This window comes from Neomonachus schauinslandi, chromosome 3, assembly GCF_002201575.2.
Source record: "Neomonachus schauinslandi chromosome 3, ASM220157v2, whole genome shotgun sequence".
NCBI classification, from domain to species: domain Eukaryota; kingdom Metazoa; phylum Chordata; class Mammalia; order Carnivora; family Phocidae; genus Neomonachus; species Neomonachus schauinslandi.
Window position 1 is genome coordinate 170,705,341 of NC_058405.1, and position 21,788 is coordinate 170,727,128.

General features: G+C 33.9%; 2 protein-coding genes across 2 annotated transcripts in view; both read left to right on the forward strand.

The window, feature by feature from the left end:
• The window catches only part of SPAG16 (sperm associated antigen 16), a 969,696-nt gene extending 952,515 nt beyond the window's left edge, over window positions 1–17,181 (forward strand). The window contains exon 16 of the mRNA XM_021702750.1: window positions 16,819–17,181. Coding sequence (XP_021558425.1) covers window positions 16,819–16,994 — 176 coding nt within the window. The 3' untranslated portion in view covers window positions 16,995–17,181. The remainder of the gene's footprint in view (window positions 1–16,818) is intronic.
• Window positions 17,182–20,848: 3,667 nt separating this feature from the next.
• VWC2L (von Willebrand factor C domain containing 2 like) overlaps window positions 20,849–21,788 on the forward strand; it is a 151,492-nt gene continuing 150,552 nt past the window's right edge. Inside the window, exon 1 of the mRNA XM_021703227.1 lies at window positions 20,849–21,238. Coding sequence (XP_021558902.1) covers window positions 20,849–21,238 — 390 coding nt within the window. The remainder of the gene's footprint in view (window positions 21,239–21,788) is intronic.

A 21,788-nucleotide genomic window follows, 5' to 3' on the forward strand; every position in this document is an offset into this window, starting at 1 on the left:
AAATAAACTAATCACATGTTGCTTTAAGTTTTCTATGATGTATAAAGCCAGGTCATCCAAATGTAATATACTAGAATATTACTTTAGATATTCATAAAGATGCCTTCATAGAATTATGAGTTAATATAAATTTAGCCCTTCATGTAGCAGCCAAATTAGCTTAGCTTTCTAGCATAACTACTTTCCTTTCTCCCCAGGATATAGAATAGGAAAAGTTTATAGACATTTGGGTTGGCATTCTTGCACTAAGAGTAGCTCTGTTACTTTGACGATGTTACTTAACTTCACTATGATTCATTATCTTTACCTATAAAAATGGAAATGTTTACTTCACATGCAGTTTTTTAAAATCATATAATAGAAAATATTCAGGAAACAGTAGATATTCAATAAATGGAAAGCAGTGATTTTATCTTTTATTATCAACCACTTCAAACCATTTTAAAGTTAACTATCAATTAGGTGTTAGGTCTGTATTTCCTCAGGTAATGAATTGTGAAAGATTTGGAATTTAGGCAGTCTCTCTATGATTTCAGAGAGTTTAATGATTTTCTAAAACCCAGCAGATTATTCTAGCTTTAAATATTTAGCCACTCTAAACTTACTCAGGATTTTCACATTTGATTTTCTTTTCTTCTTTTGGGGAGAGGCTATATCATCTTGGCTGTAATTCTTATCACTTAGCCACTTTCACCCGATGGATGATGTTGCCCTGCAGAAGGAAGAATGAAGTTCTAAAAATAAGGATACAATTATTACTAATTCACCACCTCAACATTAACTAACAGAAGCTGACAGTATTTTCTTCCCCACAGAAAAAACTCCATGCTTCAGTAGTGTTATTTCTTCATAATGAAGTTAGTGCTGACACAATGTCCATGAAGAGAAAAACTCCTAAAATATTAGAACTCTGTAAGTCTGAAATGTAGTAAATGTTATGGTTTAAATAGTGAAAAATGAGAAATACTAAAGGTGGTTTTATTACTTTATAATATAAAAATTAAAGTTTTAATTAAATTTTTATTATAAAATATAAGCCTTTGGGTCCTTTCTCAACTCATGAACAGTGGGGAAGAAAATATCAGTCTATGACTTGCTCTGAATCACGCTTTACCATAGTTTTCTGATCCCCAGAAATGAACCAAACTAGATTTTCCTCTGACATCACTAAGTGATTTTCTGAAATGTTTGTAAAGCTCCAGGTGCATGGGGTCCCTGAATAAATATTATTTCAACACTGATCAGCTGCATAGGTGAGGACCAAGTTAGGAAACAGGTCTACAAGGATTTCTTAATGAAAGCAGGTGGCTGTTGATATTCTAAATAGATTCAATAATTAGTTAGAACATTTTTAGGACATTAGGTGCATCTCACAAGGGATTTCTATAATATTCAGAAGACAGATCATGTAGGAAAGCACCTGTTCAAGAAGATATTCATTCATGCTCTCTTACTAGGGGAAAATTTATAAGACCAAAGTTCTGTTCCTAGCAAGGAAAGACTTTATGTTTTGGATTTATTCACCTGCTAAAATTTAGGAATTTCTGTGGTGTCAAAGAACTGCTTTCCTAAACAAGATATGAATCTCATGTAAAAGACAAATATAATTATTATATTTATTTAAAACTGCTTATTTAGAGCAAATATATAAAACCTACTCTGTGGGGAAAAATTTACTTGCTTAATAACATTCCATACTAAATTTAAATAATGATAGATTTTTATCTTCAGCAACTGTTGTAGCCATTACATATTATCTACTCCAAGTAAGATAAGCATATATGCTTGACTACAATCCTAAAACAAGATATTGAAGCTTTCCCTGCTCTCTTTGTTGTCCTTTTTATGGCACAAGTTTTAGCTAAAGAAATTTAAAGTGCATTTATTTATTAACATGTTTATCTTTGACACAAATAAGAGAAAAGATAAGGTCCTTTAGCAAGCATATACATAGTAAAAATACTAGAAAAGTTTATAAATTGTTACAGGCATTTAGAAAAATTAAATTCCAACTAATTTTTTCTGAAATTTATTGATTAGCAATAGGATGCAAAATAAACTAATTCAAATTTCATATCCCCTTCAATGGTGTTTTTGAAATTCTGAGTAATGACCCAGGTTGAGCCTTTAATGCAAATCCTCAAAACTTAAATAGTTTCTTGATACTTTTCATTTTGAGGCATCTTTTAAAGAAACAACAGATGCCTCTCCACATGCATTATAAAAATCAATACAATTAATCAATAATACTCTCCACAGGTAATAAATGCTGAAAAGCATTTCTGCCTATCTATATTGATTGAGAGAATTGCTTCAAATTGGTTCTGATGTGTATAAAAATCATTTCCTTATTGATCAAAGCCTCTGTTCTCTGATATTTTATAAGTGGCACACAATTTTTTTAGATTTCACTTTTGTATATTTGTGATAAACAATTTTCCTATGATCTGTGTATGAGACTAATTTAAATGAAATGTAAAATGGATATTTTTGTTTCTTTGGGGGAACATATTCAAACTTTAGGCAAAGCATGAATAATCATGAGAAATTACTGAAGTGATTTTAATGAGAAATGTAGTGATGTATTTAATGTTTTCATTATTTGTAATAAAAGTTTTGAGTCTGCTTCTATTTCTTATAGCAGAATTTCATTCATGCAGACATATGTGTTTAATCCAGAAAGATGTTATTCCTTCTTTTTTTAAGATTTTTATTTATTTATCATAGAGAAAGAGCACAAGCAGGGGAAGTGGCAGGCAGAGAGAGAAGCAGCCTCCCTACTGAGCAAGGAGCCCGATGTGGGACTCAATTCCAGGACTCTGGGATCATGACCTGAGCTGAAGACAGACACTTAACCAATTAAGCCACCCAGGCATCCGAGAATGATGTTATTCCTAATGATATAATAGAAAATTGCAGTTTTAGCCAACTGTTGACTCTTAATATTGCTGTCAAATTATATTTTTGTAACATGATCGACTTATAAGTGAATTTTGTCACCTTTTTGCCAATGTAAGTGTACAGACACAATGTAAAAAGTGTGTCTTCTAAATTAACTTTCCAAACAATAAGTTTATAGCTTCAATATATATGGCATTTAATGAATCTCCTTAAACAGGATTCTATTCTCTTGACCCAAGCAATATATGAAACCCCAGTTGCCTTAGCCAACAGTACCTGATAACTGATGGCTCATTGGGTAAATGTTATTAGTTCAATGGAAGACTTTTCCAAAGAAGCTCAATTTTCAAAGCTCAACTTCTGATACATTTATTAGTGTGGTGAATTATTCCTCCAATAAAGAAAAATCAAAGATTCCTGTCAACATAATTTAGTAAATTTTAAAATCTACACTACCTATTTTCCTTATTTAGATGTTCCAATACAAATGGCATCGTTTTGGCCAGTGAATATACTACTTTGGAAAGTGTTGAAGCAGGATCTTCTTAAAACTTGACTACCAACTTATTTTATTAAACTGTTATATGTGAGGGAGAGAGAGAACAGGGCAGAGTAGGAGGATCCTAAGCTTACCTCATCCCACAGATACAAGTAGATAACTCACATCAGTATAAATGATGGCAGAGCGGACTCTCCACAGCAAAAAGTAGAGAAGAGGTCACATTGAAGAGAATAAGAAGGACAGAGATGTGGTCAGGGGCTAAAAGGACCTGTGGGACTGTACACAGGAGGAACACTGAGTTGTGAAGAGGTGACAGAAACAGACCTTCACACCAGGCACCCAGCAAGGGGAACCCACAAAAGGAAGATGACTCCCCATAACATTTGACTTTGAAAACCAGAGGGGGATAATTTTGCAAGTTCTTACAATCAGCAGGGCTTAACACCTGGAACTTTAAAATCATCTGGCTTGGCTCTGGGAGAGCCAGGAGGGCAATAGGAAGCTGAGTCTCTGACCTTAAAGAGACAGCATAGCCAGCAGCCCCACAGAGATACAGCATAGAAACAGCAGTTTGAAAAATACTTGGAGTATATGGGAGGGAGATTTCTTTACTAATCTCAGAGTGTGTGCTGGAGAGACAAGAATTGTTGGGGAACTTCTCCAGGAACAAAGTAGCTGGTGGTTGCCATTTCCCTCCCCCAGTCCCCAGTTTATAGGAACCAGCACAACACCAACACTCTCCACCTAATTTGCTAACTTCCCTGCTAAGACTGTGCCCTTCCCCTGCATTCTCCTGAAGACACTCCCCTTCCAGCCAGGCCTTAGCTCCAGGTCTCCTCCCATAGCAAACACTGCTAACACTGCATGCCCTACCCCTGTAATCTTCTGCAGATCTGTCCCCTCCAACCCTGTCTGCCCCAGTCAGGCAGTTGCAAATGCCCTCCTGCAGCAGACCACTGCAGACCTTGCTGGCAATGTGCATTCCAGCCCCACATTCTCCTACCTTCTTGGCAGGAGACCATCCAAAATGGTGCCACAACCTGGCAGTGTGCAAGCAGCCCCTACAAGGGCCAGCACCACTCCAAGTGACTCCTGCCAGGAAGAGAAGATAACCACACACTCCCAGCAGTGGACAGGGGACAGACAACTGGTCTGACTGTAGGCCCTGCCCATCAACAAAGGTTTCTCAGGGAAAGCACCCTTCAGTTCTGTTAGTTCATCTCTGGCAAATGTCTGGTTGGACTCAACTCAAGCCCAAGGTAGCCCAGACTGGCCCACTAACAACACAGGGAGACAAAACCCTACCTATGACAAACAAAGAAAGCCATTGCAGATGACTGGACTGAAGGCAAATGCAGCTAAGTCACTGTAGTATGGTGCATGCAACACACAAAGGAAACACCCTTAAAGCACCAGGTTCTGGTGAACAGGGGACATTGCACTTCAGGGCACTATAGGACCTCTTTCCATAAGGCCACTATTTTCAAGAGCAGTAGATGTAACCAACTTTCCTTACACACAGAAGCAGACACAGAGAGTTAAACAAAATGAGGAGACCGAGGAATATGCCCCAAATGAAAGAACAGGACAAAATCACAGCAAGAGAGCTAAACAAAACAAAGACAAGTAACATGCCTGATAGAGAATTTAAAATAAGGGTCATAAAGATACTCACTAGACTGGAGAAAAGAGTGGAGGACCTCACAGAGATCCTTAACAAAGAAATAGAAAACATTAAAAAGACCCAATCAGAGATGAAAAAAGGAATTCATAACCACTAAATCAGCCCTGTAAGAAATGTTAAAGGGAACATTTTGAGTGGAAAGGAAAGACCATTAAGAGTAAGAAAAGTAGGAAGCGCAGAAACATTAAGTATATCTATAAAAATCCATCAAGGGATTCACAAAATAAAATGACATAAAGTATGACACCACATATCTAAAACTGGGGGGAGAGAAGTAAAGAATGGATTCAAACTTAAATGACCATCAACTTAATTTAGGCTGCTATATGCACAAGATATTATATACAAACCAAATGGTAACCACAAATCAAAAACCAGTAATAGGTATGCAGAAAATAAAGAGAAAAGAATCGAAGTACATCACTAAAGAAAACCAGCAAACTGAGAGAGAAAAGAGCAAGAGAACAGAGAACTACAAAACCATTATAAAACAAGTAACAAAATGGCAATATGTATATACCTATCAGTAGTAACTTTGAATGTAAATGAATGGACTAAGTGCTCCAATCAAAATACACAGCATGACAGAATGGATAAAAAAGCAAGACCCATTTATGTGCTGCCTACAAGAGACTCATTACAGAATTAAAGACACATTCAGATTGAAGGTGAAGGGATGGAAAGGCATTTACCATGCAAATGGAAGTGAAAAGCAAGCCAGGGTAGCAATATTTCTATCAGACAAGATAGACTAAAAGAAAGACTGCTACAAAAGACTAAGAAGGACACTATATGATCATAAAGGAAAAACCCAACAAGATATAACAATTTCAAATATTTATGCACCCAACAGGGGAGCACCCAAATACCTAAAGCAGTTAATAACAAACATAAAAGAAGTAATTGATAGTAATACAATAATAGTAGTGGATTTTAACACACCATTTACATCAATGGATAGATCATCCAAACAGAAAATCAGCAAGGAAACAGAGGCTTTGAATGATACTTTGAACCAGATGGACTTAACAGATATATTCAGAACATCCCATCATAAACAGCAGGATACACATGCTTTTCAAGTGCACTCTCCAGAATAGATCACATATTTGGCCACAAAACAAGTCTCAACAAATTCAGGAAGATCAGTCATACCATGCATCTTTTCCAACCACATTACTATGAAACTAGAAATCAACCACAAAAAAAAAAAAAAAATCTGGAAAGAACAAAAATACCTGGAGATTATATAACGTGCTGTGGAACAATGAATGATTCAACTAAGAAATCAAAGAGGAAATATGAAGATACATGGAGATAAATGACAATGAAAGAACAGCAGTCCAAAATCTTTGGGATGCAGCAAAAGCTGTTCCAAGAGGAAAGTTTGTAGCAATACAGGCCTACCTTAAGAAGCAAGAAAAATCTTAAATAAATAGCTGAACCTTACACCTAAAGGAGATAGAAGAAGAACAAAAAACAAAACTCAAAACTAGTAGAAGGAAGGAATTATAAAGATTAGAGTAGAAGTAAATGAAATATAAACTAAAAAAACGATAGAACATATCAGTGAAACCAGGACCTGGTTTTCTGAAAAGATAAAGTTGATACACCTTTAGCCAGATACATTTTTTAAAAAAAAGAGAGAGATGACTCAAATAAAACTAGAAATGAACAAGGAGATATAACAAGCAACATCACAGAAATACAAAGGATTGTAAGAGAATATTATGAAAAATTATATGCCAGCAAATTGGACAACCTAGGATAAATTTCTAGAAACAGGACCTCCCAAAACTGAATCAGGAAGAAAGAGAAAATTTGAACACACCGATTACCAGCAGTGAAATTAAGTCTTTAATAAACAAACTCCCAACAAAGTCCATGATCAGATGACTTTACAGGTGAATTCTACCAAACATTTAAAGGAGATTTAATACCCATTCTTCTTAAACTGTTCCAAATATATAAGAGGAAGAAAAGCTTCTGAATTCATTCTATGAGGCCAGCATTGCCTTGCTACTAAAACCAGATAAAGACACAACAAAAAAGAGAACTACAGGGCAATAGCTCTGATAAACATAGATGCTAAAATCCTCAACAACATATTAGCAAACTGAATCCAACAATACATTAAAAAAAATCACTCACCAATGATCAACTGCAAGAGTGGTTCAATATTCACAAAGCAATCAACATGATACATCACATCAACAAGAGAAAGGATAAAAACCATATGATCATCTCAATAGATACAGAAAAAGAATTTGACAAGTACAACATCCACTCATGATAAAAACCCTCCATGAAGTAGGGTTAGAGGGAATATACCTCAAAATAAAAAAGACCATATGAAAAACCGACAGCTAACATCATACTTAATGGTAAAAAACAGAGATTTTCCCCTAAGATTAGGAAGAAGACAAGGATGTCCTCTCTCAACACTTTTATTCAACAGAGTACTAGAAGTCCTAGCCAAAGCAATCAGAAAAGATAAAGAAATAAAAGGCATCCAAATTGGTAAGGAAAAAGTAAAACTTTCACTGTTTGCAGACGACATGATACTATATATAGAAAACCCTAAAGATTCCACCAAAAAACTACTAGAATTGATAAATGAATTCATAAAGTGACAGGATATAAAATCAATATACAGAAATCTCTTGCATTTCTATACCCTAATAATGAAGCAGCAGAAAGAAATTAAGAAAACTATCCCATTTACAATTGCACCAAAAATAATAAATACCTAGGAATAAACTTAACCAAGGAAGTGAAAGACCTGTACTCTGAAAACCACAAAATACTGATGAAAGAAACTGAAGATGACACAAAGAAATGGAAAGATGTTCCATGCACATGGATTGGAAGAACAAATATTGTTAAAATTCCCATGATACCCAAAGCAATTTACAAATTTAATGCAATCTCTGTCAAATTATCAACAGCATTTTCACAGAACTAGAACAAATAATCCTAAAATTTGTATGGAACTACAAAAGACCCCAAATAACCAAAGCAATCTTGAAAATGAAGAACAAAGATGGAGGTATCACAATTTCAGATTTCAAGATACACTACAAAGCTGTAGTAACCAGAATGGTATGGTACAAAAACAGACACATAGATCAATGGAACAGAATAGAAAGCCCAGAAATGAATATATGGTCAATTAATCTTCAACAAAAGAGGCACAAATATGGAGTGGAAAGAAGACAAATGGTCTTGGGAAAACTGGACAGCTATGTGCAAAAGAATAAAACTGGACCACTTTCTTACACCATACACAAAAATAAACTCAAAATGGATTAAGGACCTAAGTGCGAGACCCGAAACCATAAAAATTCTAGAAGAGAGCACAGGCAGTAAGTTCTCTGATGTTGGTCACAGCAACATTCTTTTAAATACGTCTCCTGAGACAAGGGAAACAAAAGCAAAAATAAACTATTGGGACTACATCAAAAAGCTTCTGTACAGAAAAGGAAACAACCAAGAAAACTAAAAGGCAATCTACTGGATGGAAAAAAATATTTACAAATGACATATTCAATAAAGGGTTAGTATCCAAATGATATAAAGAATTTATACAACACCAAAAAAAAAATCTAACTAAAAATGGGCAGAAGACATAAACGACATTTCTCCAAAGAAGACATACAGATGGCCAACAGACACATGAAAAGATGCTCAACACCATTAATCATCAGAGAAATGCAAATCAAAACCACAATGAGATATCACCTCACACCTGTCAGAATGACTAAAATCAAAACAAAAGCAATAAATGTTAGCAAGGATGTGAAGGAAAAGGAACACTTGTGCACTGTTGGTGGGAGTGCAAACTGGTATAGCCACTGTGGAAAACAGTATGGAGGTTTCTCAAAAAATTAAAAACAGAACTACCATATGATCTTGTAATTCCACTATTGAATATTACTCAAAGAATACAGAAACAGTAATTTGAAAAGATATATGCACCCCTATGTTTATTGCAGCATTATTTACAATAGCCAAATTATGGAAGCAGCCCAAGTGTCCACTGATAGATGAATGGATAAAGAAGAGGTGCCATATATATAATGGATTATTACTCAGCCATAAAAAAATAAAATCTTGCTATTTGCAACAACATGAATCTAGAGAGTATAATGCTTAGCAAAATAAGTCACTTAGAGAAAGACAAATACCATATGATTTCATTCATATGGGAAATTTAAGAAACAAAACAAATGAACAAAGAAAAAAGAGACAAACCAGAAAACAGACTCTTAACTATAGAGAACCAACTGACAGTTACAAGAGGGGAGGTGGGTGGGAAGATGGGTAAAACTGGAAGGGGGGATTAAGAGTCCACTTCTCATGATGAACACTGAGTAATGTATAGAATTGTTGAATCACTATATTGTATACCTGACACTAATATAACACTATATGTTTACCAGAATTTAAAAAAGTTTTATGCATCTGATAATTTTTATTTGGAATTTCAGGGAATATCAATTTTCATATTGATAATTGAGTTCCCAATAACTCTCCCTTAGATAATTTTATCACTCTAACAATTTAACTTTGTATTTAATTCTAAAGGAATCCTTTATGCAAAACAAATTAAGTTGAAATCTTTCAACAAAATAAGAGCTCTCTCTTTTAATGAACAACCAGTGTAAGGAATTGGACAAAATATGTTTACTGTATTCAAAAATACTGTTTGGGTGAGTCTGAGAGGATGTTAGTCAATGTTGAAAGTATAAGCATCAGAAGGATGATATAGTCCAGTTTATTTCCCCTAGAGCAAAAAATGACAAATTTTTATAACATCTTAATATAAAACACTTATCTAAAGTTGTGGAGGTGTTTTGTTTTTGATTTGTTTTGATTTTTGCTCACTAAGGCACTGTTGAATGTTGGGTACATGGATGGGCTCTTTGAGTTCTAAAAGAATAAAAGCTGCTTTTCTAAGTCCCCTCCTTATTCCCAGGAAGCTAATTGTACAATAAGATTCTTGGAGTCAATAAGTGCCATTAGGGTAACCACAGAAATGAAATTTTGAAATATTTCTTGTACTTAAACAGAAATTAATTTTAAAGTATTCCTAGAAGCAAGCACAGATTTAGCTGAAAACTGGAGCTGCACACCCAGGAGATGTTACTCTGACTCATATTGCATTTTAGTAAGGGCAGCTTAATCACAGTAGGAGTGACAACATTGAGCCAATCAATAAAAATTCATCTGAAGGTTTTAGGGCATGACATAGAGGATAAGACCATGAGATTTGGAGTCATATAGCCCCCAAGTCACAACTCCAATACTTAAGTTGTGTGGCCTTGGACAAGTTGCTTTCATCTCTAAGCCCAATTTCCTTCTTGTATGAAGTAGGATATGTGCTAGCACTGTCCAATAGAAATATGTGAACCACATATGTAATTTTAAATTTTTAGTAACCACATTTTTAAAAAGCAGGTGAAATTGACTTTAAAATATATTTTATTATTACATGTAATCAATATAAAATTATTAATAAAATATTTTGTATTTTTTTCCTAAACTCTGAAATCTGGTGAGCATTTTACAATTATAGTGTATTTCAAATTGCACCGGCTGCATTTCTAGTGTTCAATAGCTACATGTGAGTCATAAATGCTATAATAGTTTGGGGCAGTTATATATCTACCCCATAGGGTTGTAGTAAGGATAAAATGAGAAAACATGTATAAAAGGCTTAGAGCAGTGCTTGGCAAATAACAAGGACTAAAAAAAAAAATGTAGGCATGAAAACTGTTATTACTACCACTGAGGATTACAACAGCCTATGTATTAAGCTGGGATGGGGGGCAGTAATGCAAAAATATGACATGCCCATTCTCCAGTAATTACAAATTTAAGAAGGTAAGACAAATACACAGTTAACTATAATTTATGGTATCTTATTACCACATGAATTATATCAATAAAATGCAATGAATGCTCAGAATAGGAAGATCTCCACTAGGGATGCCTTATACCAAAAAGATGAAGAAAATAATTTTGAACTGGGGCTTAATATATGGGTTGACTTTTACTATGAAGATATAGTTGAGGACCATGGAAATAGCGAAGAAAAAATATTTCACCAGACAGAATAACAGAAGCAACAATCCAAAGATGGGGAAATTAAAAATATATTCAAGAAATGATGACATATCATTTGATAGAGAACATAGGATTCATGTAAAAGTGTAGTTGGTTGAGTAAATGCTGATTTGTATGGGAATGCAGAGGTCTTGAAAGTCTTATTAAGATACTAGAACATTATTCAGTGTCAGAAGGCAATAACAACAACAAAAAAAAGCACAGATTTGGGAGTCAGAGATTTGATTTAAACCAGGTTCTTTAACTGCCATAAATACATTTTCTTACCTTGGGCAAGTCATTTCATCTCAGCTGTTTTTTGTAAAATGAGATGGTTGGATCTAAAACAAAACCTGAGAATGTCAGAGTTGTAAGGAGCCTCTTTGCTGCTGTTATTGTGGCTGCTTTTGGTGTTGTGCTATTCAAATTTATGGTATTTTAAAATAGGGGTGACATAATTGAAGAAACACCTTAGGAGTTAATATGTAGATTTTAAAGTAAAGAAATTATAATAAAAAGATCATTTGGTGTACCATCTCAATAGTCCTGCCAAATGAAAACAAGGACTTAACAGTTTTAAATTAACGAACTGTAGAAAATTAGTAAAAAAGAATGGATAGAACTTGGGCTGAGGATAGAGAAGGAGAAAAGGTGAGAAATGAATGTCACTATACTTTGAGGTCTGGAAAACAGAGATAATATAGTATCCAAAATAGAAATGGAAAAAACTAAAGAGATAATATTGCTAGAAATGTGAGAAGAGATTTAACATCAGTCTTTATCCATTGGGTCTGATTTTTAATATGTACAATATATGCCTTAATAAGGTTATGTATTTAAGAATTAATGGAGATACATATATCTCCTGCAAGAATATGGATGTTTTAGTTTCCAAGTTCCACAAAGTAGTAAAATCAACACTGAAGAAAAGACTTATGAGATTAACACAAGCATTAAGCTTAAGAGCCTATTTACCTATGAAATTCAGTGGCATTCATAGAAAAGCCCCAAAGTGTCACACTTATCTGAGTTTTAATTTATGAAAGACACACTCAAGTGAGTAAATGAAGCAAGACTTTTTGAACAGTAAAGATTTTGACCAAAATGCCAGATTTACCTTTTCTGAGTCCCATTCTCCATTAGCTAAAAAAGGGAGAATCTCTACTTCTGAGGGTTTAGTACAGAACATACTAAGTAACATACGGAGCTGTAGATGCCCAGTAAATGATGGTAACTATTTCAGGTCATTCTGATAAATCTGAAAGACAAAGAAATATACTCATATCCTATCTACTTTAAAAATGTTGTAAGAGTCTTTGTACTCCTACTTATATCACACCTTAACTCCTCACAATTGGGGTCAAAAATAGCATGCGACTCTTGCTCTCAGGTTGTGAGTTTGAGCCCCATGTTGGATGTAGAGATTACTTAAAAATAAAGTCTTAAAAAATATATATATTGTAATCTTTTTAAAAAAAAAGATTTTATTTATTTATTTGAGAGAGAGGAAGAGAGGATGAGCAGGGGAGAGGGGACAGAGAGGAAGGAAAAGCATGTTCTCCACTAAGCAGGGAGCCCAATGAAGGGCTTGATTCCAGGACCATGAGATCATGACCTGAGCCTAAGGCAGACACTTAACCAACTGAGTCACTCAGGCACCCCTATATATTGTAATCTTAAGAAGAATTTGTCTTGGTTAGGAGGTAAGTGTTGAAAAGCCTAAAATAACTCTTGGCTATTCTAGGTGTATATTCTTAAAATCAAATTGAATCTTCAGATATATGTGTATCTATAATGAATTAAAAAACCTTCACTTTGAAAAAGTGCCAAAATTTATTTGCACATTCTATTAGCATGAGATTAAGACTTTCCAATTTGTTGGTTTATCCAAAGTGATTACATATACCCGGATAAAATTTTATGACTTGACTTTAATGGGCTAATTCATTCTATAAACTTCTTCCAGAGATTCTATTGTTAATGTGCTTAAAACAGTAAGTATATTAAAATATTCAAGTTTTTATTCCGAATCCAATTGAGACAGTTTTGCTCAAGATATTGTTAAACATAGTTTTCAAAAAGTTTCTTTTTAACACAAAGCAGTAAGAAGCTATATCATCTTAAGAAAGTTATAAGTTTGGGGCGCCTGGGTGGCTCAGATCGTTAAGCGTCTGCCTTTGGCTCAGGTCATGATCCCAGGGTCCTGGGATCGAGCCCCACATCGGGCTCCTGGCTCAGCAAGGAGCCTGCTTCTCCCTCTCCCTCTGCCTCTCTCCCTGCTCATGCTCTCTCTCTCTCTCTCTCTCTCTCTCTCTCTCTGTATCTCTCTGTCTCAAATGAATAAATTAAAAAAAAAAAAAGAAAGTTATAAGTTTATTTGGAGCTAAAATTTCAGAGACCTACTAATTTTCAAAGGTTGGCTGTCTCATTTAATAGCAGAGCAATACTTTGGATAGATGAAATTTACTGCTTGTCTTCTAAGCCAAAATAAATGGCAAATTCGTCCAATAGAGTAAAATAGAGAGCAACACATGTAATTTTCATTCAAACCCCATTGGTCATCAAAAAAGATGCTGATTTAATCAATAGAGTATTTCAAAATCTTGGTAAATAAAAATAAGAATTGATTAACTTTTTCAGAGATGTGTGAAGAGATAGTCATAAGCACTTGCTGTTGATATATACTGAGTTATTCATATGAAAGAATAGCAATCACAAAATTATGTCACTCTTCTCCCCAGCCTGCTTATTTTGTTACCATTCTGTGAAGTTTGGTTATCTTAATAACTTAAATGTTAACAAAAGAAGAGAAGCAAGTCATTTTTTATATAATATTCAAATATTTATAGTTTATTGTAAAATACATTTATGAATCAACTTGGCTATTTCTATTTTTAAATCAATGTTGATTACTCTATGTTTTTTAATCAGATATTTTCAATCTATGTGATATTAATGGAATATGTGCATTCATACCTTGGTATAATTATTCTTGTTAGAATACTATGCTAAATTGCATTTTAAATAATCTATTCAGTAATTACATGTTACAAGACAATTGTTTTGGTTAAATTGTGTTATAACACTTTAATAAAATAAAGTATAAATATATAATTTATCACTTATTTTTTATTATTTCCCATTTTAAGGAGGCATATTAACTTTAATATAAACATTAGCACAAGTTTTTAATAAATTCTCATGGTACTGCTAAAAATTTTATCGGTACCAGATTTTTATTCCATTGACCAAGTTGTAGATAAATGTTCTTCCTAACTTTGTCATTAAGACTCTGCATTGGGATAACAAATGATTTATATTCTGATTTATTTTTCATTGCCAATCACCAGGATATTTAGAGAGATACCTGTATACATGTCTGGATACTCCACTTTCTAGAGATGCTACCAATAATCAGACTGTAATTTTTTTTTTTTTGAGAATGCCACCTCTCTCACACCAAATAGATACTAATGTAGTAATTGACCCATCCTGGTAAGTAATTCTGAAAATCTTCAAGCCTAGAAAGGGTTTAGCTCAATTCCCAGTAAAGCTAATTTTAGGTCAGACATTGTATGCCATGTAATAATCCCATATACTTTAAATAAAGTTGAACATGATTATAAATTTATACACATTTTAGGAATAAGTTAACATATATATAATCACAATCTTGCAATCTTCTGTAAATGAGTTCAAGTAAACCTGAAAAACCTCACCATAAACTTACTAAAATCTGTTCTATCAAATACAAGTTTTTGAAACACCTGAGGCATGGTGCTGCTGAATTATATAATCCTATCATTAGGTTCTTATATTATGTTCTCTATTTTATTGAACTTTCAGAAATTACCAAGAACCTCTATAAATGTTTACAATTATAATTTTTACAGATCTGACTTCAACAAAAGATAATGGTTTAAAGCTAAATCTTCCTTTTTATGAGCTTTGGTTCTGTTTCATTTCAAAAATAGAAAATAATATTTACCCCCTTCCTATCTGTTGTATGAAGACTAGAAGAAAAAAGGTATTTGTTTGACTCTTAGGAAAGTCACAAACAGCAATTGTCTATAGAATGAGGCTAGAAGTAGAATCCATATGTAATGCTTCTGTCAGCAAAGACTTAGTAGAAGAGGGTTTATAATAAATATTCGCATCTGCTTCTCTGGACACTCTAATCCATCCTAAGGATCTTTGCTGTGTCAGGTTTTGTTCTAGATGAAGAAGCCCAATAGTTATAAAAGTTTGTAAATAGGCCATATTTATCATGGTTAGCTTTACTTTTATAACTTTTCTGTTTTCAAAATACTCATGATATTTTGGGGTATAATTTGTGATTAAATACTTCACTGTGACTTTTATGACAACATCATTAAAGAATTTTTACTATGAAACAGACAAATTTTATTTTCACAATATATCACCTACTTAAAATCTGTCAAGAAGGCATCATTGAAAACAATACCATGCTGGATGTGGAAAACACTACTAAAAGCCCAGGCTCTGGATCCAAAGTGACTGTGATTTAATGATACCTCTCTCCATACCTCCATATTGTGCATACCTCCTCTTGAGCAAGCTACTTCACCTTTCTAAACCTCTCTTTGTTCATCCATGTAATGAAGTTAATATTATTTTATCATTAGATCTTGTAAGGATTATATGAAATTATTCACATCAGGTACAAAACCTAGTATCTAGCATGTTGGCAGTTTAGTCAGTTTTAAATATTATTACTGGAATGATAATATGCCTTCTAAGTATGATTAGATAATCCCATGGATAGTCCTATTCTCATACTTTTTTGCCCCACATACTGACTTTATGTAAACATATTTCATTATTTTTACTTACCTCTAAATTCCCTGATAGTTTGCTACCAGACTTCTTTAATAAAAGCATTAGAATTGGATTGCTGATATGTTTTTCACTTGAAGGAAATTATTCACTAAAAATTATACAGTATAAAAATTGAGAATACTCTGTACTATATTTAGCTCTTATGTAATATAAACTTAGTTTAACAGAATTTTGAATTTTAAATTAGAGTAAAAAAACCTAAGTCATCCTTGAACTGGAGGTATTTATCTTCACTTCAACTCCAAAAAAAGTTCGTAAGTGTCATAATTTTTAAAGCATAAATGTATATTATTATAACTAAGTAAAGATTTAGCATAATTATAACAAGTCAAAGTATAATGCAAAACTTAACATGTAAATTGCCCATTATATAGGGACATAGATTTTAAACCTATGCTTTGGACATTTTTTCACAAATAATTCACTTGAAAAAGAAACCTGCATTGTTTAGTTGCTTTCCCCCTCACTTCTCAAAATTATTTATTAATCCCAAATATAAGGAGACTAGGAGGGCATTTTATAAAGTAGGTAGGGCATTAGGCTTTACTTCCTTATTTTAAAATTTTATAATCATTGACATGTCTTAATTTTGACTGGAATTACTTCCTATACAAATGAGAGTTAGCTCATATTTAACAACTGACATCTAATATGAGTCTATTGAATTACAATTGAAACAAAACTGTGTATTCCATTGCTTAGAAACTGTGACTGCTTGAAATTAAACTTTGATATTCTCTCTCTCTCTCTCTCTCTCTCTCAGGTCGAGTTTTAGCTCAGGCGAGTGGCAGTGGGGTTATCCATTTGCTAGATCTTAAATCAGGGCAGATTCACAAACTGATGGGCCACGAGAGTGAGGCTCACACAGTCGTGTTTTCTCATGACGGAGAGTATTTGTTTTCCGGAGGTTCTGACGGCACTGTTCGAACGTGGTCTTGATGGTCAGCATATCCCACTGCGGACGGCATTCCCTTTAAGGCTTGAAAATACCTTATGTAGTCAGTCCCAAACCAAGAAATATCTGGTTAAATATGCCAGCAGGTAACATTTACAGTTTGCTTTAAAACATGCTTTGGACATGTATTTTAGTGCTCGTACTGTTACCAATAAAAAAATAACTTTTTGCTCATTTATTTGTGTCTGGGTCTTTATTTCTTTTTCATTTTGATAAGAATTTAGAGACAGAGCATCTTTGCTAGGGGTTTGAAAGAAACAGCTTTACAATGACGCCTAATGACAGACTAGATGAATTACAGGAGATTGATTTTGAATGTTAGAGAACAAACTGCAGGAGAACAGGGCTACTTTTTTTTTTTTTTAATCAAATCCAAGCTGCAGGAAGACCTGAAGTTTAATCATGTAGCATGGAGAAAGTCTTTCTGCAACCAAAGGGTCAAATAGAATCGGGGAGCACATACGTTCACAGATTCTTTGACAATGATTATGCTTTATCTATTAATAATAATCAAGACTGCAGTTGGCTTAAATCTAAATGCAATGCTCTTCCAGAACTTTCATCTCTGCAGCCCATCTAAGAATGCATAATTACAATGTTTTGTATTTTTTATTGTAATTTCAGTGTCAATAAGTATCTCGTGTGTAAAATGTCTTTCCCACTCCTAATGCATGCATCGGCTGTATAAAGTGCAACTGCCTTAGAGAACACTCTAGCCTCGTCTAAGGAAGCAGCTCCGGATTTCGACCGAGCTGGTCTCAGAAGCCAGTTGTTGGCGCTGTCCGTGGTGCTGAGGAATTCCCGGCTGCCGGCGAATGAGCTCCAAATCAGCAGTCTGCAAACTGCTCTCAGTGATGGAGAAACCCAGCTAAAGTTGCTCCTTTCCTTCACGTCCACAGTTAGTATTTTCTGGTGTGTAAGAGGGGATTCAAGCAACATATTGTGGATGATGCTGATGGTACTGCCAGCGGAGTGGGCTTTAAGCTACAGCATGCTATTGCTGTTTGTGATCCTCAGAGCCTAGCCAAATCACCTCTACTGCCGTACCAAACACTGTGTAAGTGAACTCATGTGTGGAGGAGGCGTAATCAGCCGGTAAATTTCATAGAAGGATCTGAGAAAATGCTAAAAATAAGTTCAACATGATTCTGCTACTGGGGTCTGGATTTCTACAGGACCAGCATTGCTTCTTGCTTTGAATTCTGAAGACAGGTCCAAAGCATATTTCTTATGTGTGTCTGCTGTGTTTCTCTCTGGAAGGGCGGGAGACTGCTTCTTGACTGTGTTTTGAAATGGGAGGTAGAGAGAATGGATTACCTTTAATTCATGCCTGAAAATGTGTTCTTTGGATAATTAAGAGGAACTGCTTTCCTAAAACATACCTGATCTTTTAGTTTATATTGGTCTATGACTCCCACCACCACCATTAACCTCCAGAGTGATTAGGTAAGTGTATCTTATGACATGAGTTATGTTTGTTTTCTCAAAGAAACAGATGCAGTCATTTTAAATCATATGTAGCAATATGGGGAGGGGGGGAAAGTTTAGCTGGAAAGTGATCCTCAGTTTAGCAATGTTTGCTTACTTATTAAAAATCTTCAGATAAACATTTTATTTCATTTATCTAATATTTCTTCTCTTATAGAGTGTTTTTAACTACACTAGAGCAGCTCAATTATGAAAAGGGATTTTTTAATAGCCTAAGAACTTTGTTATATTAAAAAGAAAACCTTGTTTTCTCCATGCAGATTTAAAAATGTATTTCATATAATAAAAGCATATTTAAGGTTTATATAAAGTGTACATTACACCCTTATTTTTACCTTTAAGTTTACATTTACCACAACCCAATATATTAATGCCTACCTGTAGCTTGCAAAGAGATCAATTTCTGTCTATGTCCTTTTGAAGCAGAATGATATGTGTATTTTATATGGCTTATCTTGCATGTATTGGCAGACACTACTGGAATATTATAAGGAAGCACAATAGCTTCCTTTCTTCCGAGATAAACTTTCTAAATATGTGAGAGATGTATAAATGCATGGCTTAATCAGTAAAAATATATTTATGCTTTTTTCGGAAGGTTCTGTTATGTTTGTGGCCTCTGTAGTAATTTAAGAAAAAAAAAATGCTTTGTCAAAGGGAGCTTCCAGCTTCTCAAGTAGAATTATAGGTTTGCATTTGTTTTTGTTCTGTCATGACTCATTATTTTTGACATATTTTAAAATAAATCTATCTCTTTTATCATTACCTACCCAAAAGGAATTCTAATATCATAGAGCAGTTTTCTCTTAAAGGAGGGAATAAATATACTACCTTCCATTTTATGATTACTTTGCATAAGATAATTTGCATATCTTACTTAAAATGCAAAAATAATAGTTGATGAAGTGTCCTTATGCCATCTTTATCTTATTTTTGAATTATCACCTGTATATGTTGTACTGAAAAGAGATGATTTATCATTACTCATTATATTCTGAAAATATACCAACAAATAACATTTTTAAATTATCTGAAAATGTCCTATATACAGTCTTAGCAATATTGGCATAAAGCCAATAGCATTTAAATAGACAAATGAACTATCTGACAACACTTTTTCTTATCTATTACTCTCTAAAGTCACAGTTTCCCCAGAGCCTTTGTATGAGTTAGTCACTCTAAACATTTAAATAAGAGCCCACTACCAATACTCCACACCAAGCACTAACACTAAATGAAGCTTATAAGAGTCAATGTCACCAAATTAATCAGGCATATTTTCTGTGAATGGCAACACCACATTATTATTTTAAGGAATTTCAATAAACAGTTTTATATTGACATTTTTGTGCAAATTGACTAAATGCAAATATGTTTGGGATGTCAAAAGAATGGTATATTCTCAAGACAATGTGAATTGTACAGATTTTATATTGAAGTAATTAATTCAAATAGTATTCCATGAATACTAGATTCAAGTTGCCATTAAAAAAAAAATCACAGGTACATCTTTCCTGCCCACTAGGAGCTTACTACCTGAGTAAAATAAAGTTGTGGGCAATGATACAAATAAATTTATTCTTAATAAATCCTTTTCAATATATGGAGTTCTCTTGTACTATTTATTAATTTTTTCTCTTATTCACTGTGAAATGGTTTTTCTTCCTAGCTATGTTTCAAAATCCAGATTTATGTTTTCTGAAACAAGTAACCCATTTGACACCATTGTTGTTCTCCAGTTATGGGAGTGAAGAAGTAGGAGGGCCTTTATACTAGCTCATCTCATTTATAATTTATATTCAACTATCGGTCTCTTCCCTTTCTTTTAGAAGTAGATGTTTTCTCACTAATCTCCTAGTTTTTATACAGATAATTATAGCATATACATTCTATCACTGACTAGTGATAAACAAGAGAGAATGTGAATTCAAACATTCTTGAGCCATTTGTAACTACTTGTAAATCACCTTTTGAGGCTCAGTAAAACCACTTCTTACAATTTAAACAAAGCCAGACCTTTGAAATTCAGAAGATAAATTGGAGCTTAAGATTCCTAAGTGAAATAAAGGACAAATTTTAATGCATATATTGCCAAGAACAAACTCTCCAAACTTCATAATGAAATGTAGATAGTTGCATGAACTTAGTTTATTTAAGGTCTTAGCATCTTCCAGATAGATCCTAGATAAACAGGTTAAGAACATGGGCTTACATAAATCCATATTATCTTTATATATGTCAAATTGTTCTTTTTAAATATTTATTTTCAGCCTACCCCTCTTGTATTCCCATGGAAGGAGCTGATTATATTTAATATTAGGAGCACATCCAGAAGCCTTTGAGGAGGGGGATGGCTCTTCATATTCATGAAGCTTGCATACTTCTGTTGGTCATCCTTGGATTGGTCACCTCTGCTGCCATCAGTCATGAAGACTATCCTGCTGATGAAGGTGACCAGACCTCCAGTAATGACAATCTGATCTTTGATGACTATCGAGGGAAAGGGTGTGTGGATGACAGCGGCTTTGTATACAAGTTGGGAGAACGATTTTTCCCAGGGCATTCCAACTGTCCATGTGTCTGTGCTCTGGATGGACCTGTTTGTGATCAGCCAGAATGTCCTAAAATTCACCCAAAGTGTACTAAAGTGGAACACAATGGATGCTGTCCTGAGTGCAAAGAAGTGAAAAACTTTTGTGAATATCATGGGAAAAATTACAAAATCTTGGAGGAATTTAAGGTATGAGTTACCCTCCATATTTATTGAATACTAACTTTTCACACCACATACTTAGTAGATTACTACATTAAAATTAAAGTTGGAAAAACTTATTTTTTAAATTTCCCTTACTTTACATTATGATTCCAATTAGCCTAAGTACCACTGTGGTCAACAAATAACCAATTGGCTTGTTGATTAATATCTTTAAGTTTTCACAATAATCTCTTCCTTCAGAAGTATTTTGGGCATGCTTAACACTTTCTTTGCTCCTAATTATTTCTTCTGTATTATTACAAAATATGTTTTCTGAGGGAAATAATTTTTTGTAGGCTATGTGTTTATTTAAATTTAATGTTTAAATATTGTGAGGGGTTTTTTTTTATGTGTGTGTGGCTTATTAGACTGTATTTTGAGTCATTTAACTATAGTCTAGCATTATATTTAGTGTGTGGAAATGCAAATACCACTGGGATACACCTCTGATCTGTGGTCTATATATTAAGAATATGCATTGGGCCTACTTGTTGTAGAGCACCATCCCCATTCTCTTCTCTGCTCATTAGATTTT